Source organism: Camelina sativa, unplaced genomic scaffold (assembly GCF_000633955.1).
Source record: "Camelina sativa cultivar DH55 unplaced genomic scaffold, Cs unpScaffold03084, whole genome shotgun sequence".
Classification (NCBI taxonomy): domain Eukaryota; kingdom Viridiplantae; phylum Streptophyta; class Magnoliopsida; order Brassicales; family Brassicaceae; genus Camelina; species Camelina sativa.
Window position 1 is genome coordinate 1 of NW_010924192.1, and position 903 is coordinate 903.

The 903-nt window shown below is 34.0% G+C and overlaps 1 protein-coding gene across 1 annotated transcript; it reads left to right on the top strand.

Annotated features, from left to right (window-relative positions):
• Positions 1 to 3: 3 nt before the first annotated feature.
• Positions 4 to 836, top strand: LOC104774481 (protein LURP-one-related 2-like; the record flags this gene model as incomplete). The annotated part of the gene is made up of 2 exons (XM_010499076.1): positions 4 to 252; positions 342 to 836. Coding segments are annotated over 2 exons (606 nt in total), but the record flags the coding sequence as incomplete, so codon positions are not given.
• Positions 837 to 903: the final 67 nt, after the last annotated feature.

The window sequence follows — 903 nt, forward strand, 5'->3', positions numbered from 1 at the left end:
ATTCATCCTGATGACAAGGCATTTCCGGAGGATTCTGACGTCGGAAAGGACAAGATTTCGCCGTACTTGACGACGGATAAAGAGAGTTTCACAATTTGGATGAGATCTCTTGTGTTCCATAGCAAAGGCTGCACAGTTTATGATTCCAAAGGAAGCTTAATCTATCGAGTGGATAATTATAACTCCAAGAGTTGCAGTGAAGTTTACCTTATGGATTTATACGGCAAAGTCTTGTTTACTTTACGTCAAAAGGTAAATTTAATAAAGCATTTCATTGTTTTTATGTGTCTTATAAATTTTGTATATATATTTTTTTAACTCTTTTCTTTTCTTGATTATAGAAATTGAGATTATTCAAATCTTGGGAAGGATATAACTCAACCGGGACAAGATTTCGAGTAAGTAAGAACTTCAAGATTTCATCAAGAGATTCATCTTCATCATACAATGTTGTCATGGGATCGCGACAAACTGATGGTGATCAACCATCTTGCTATAAGATTGTAAACCGCAGATCGGATTTCACAATCGAGGATGGATCAGGAAGACTAATGGCACAAGTTCAAAAGAAACAATCGGATATCAAAGGTTTGGATCTTGGAAAAGACGTGCTAACAACGATGGTGGAGCCACAAGTTGATCATTCTTTAATAATGGGTATTGTCATAGCTTATAGTCTTCTCAAATGTAAATTGTGATCATTTTTGGGTGAGATTGAACTATTTTGTAAAGTTTAGGGTAGTAAATAAAAATATACAAATATTTGAAGAGCAAGATGTTAATATCTTTGTTAATTACAGTTTTAGGGGGGTGTATTGGATAGAACATTTTGGATGATTTTGTGGGATTCAGAAAATTTTAGATTTTGAGAGATTTGAGAGAGTTTCTAGAATATTTGGTAGA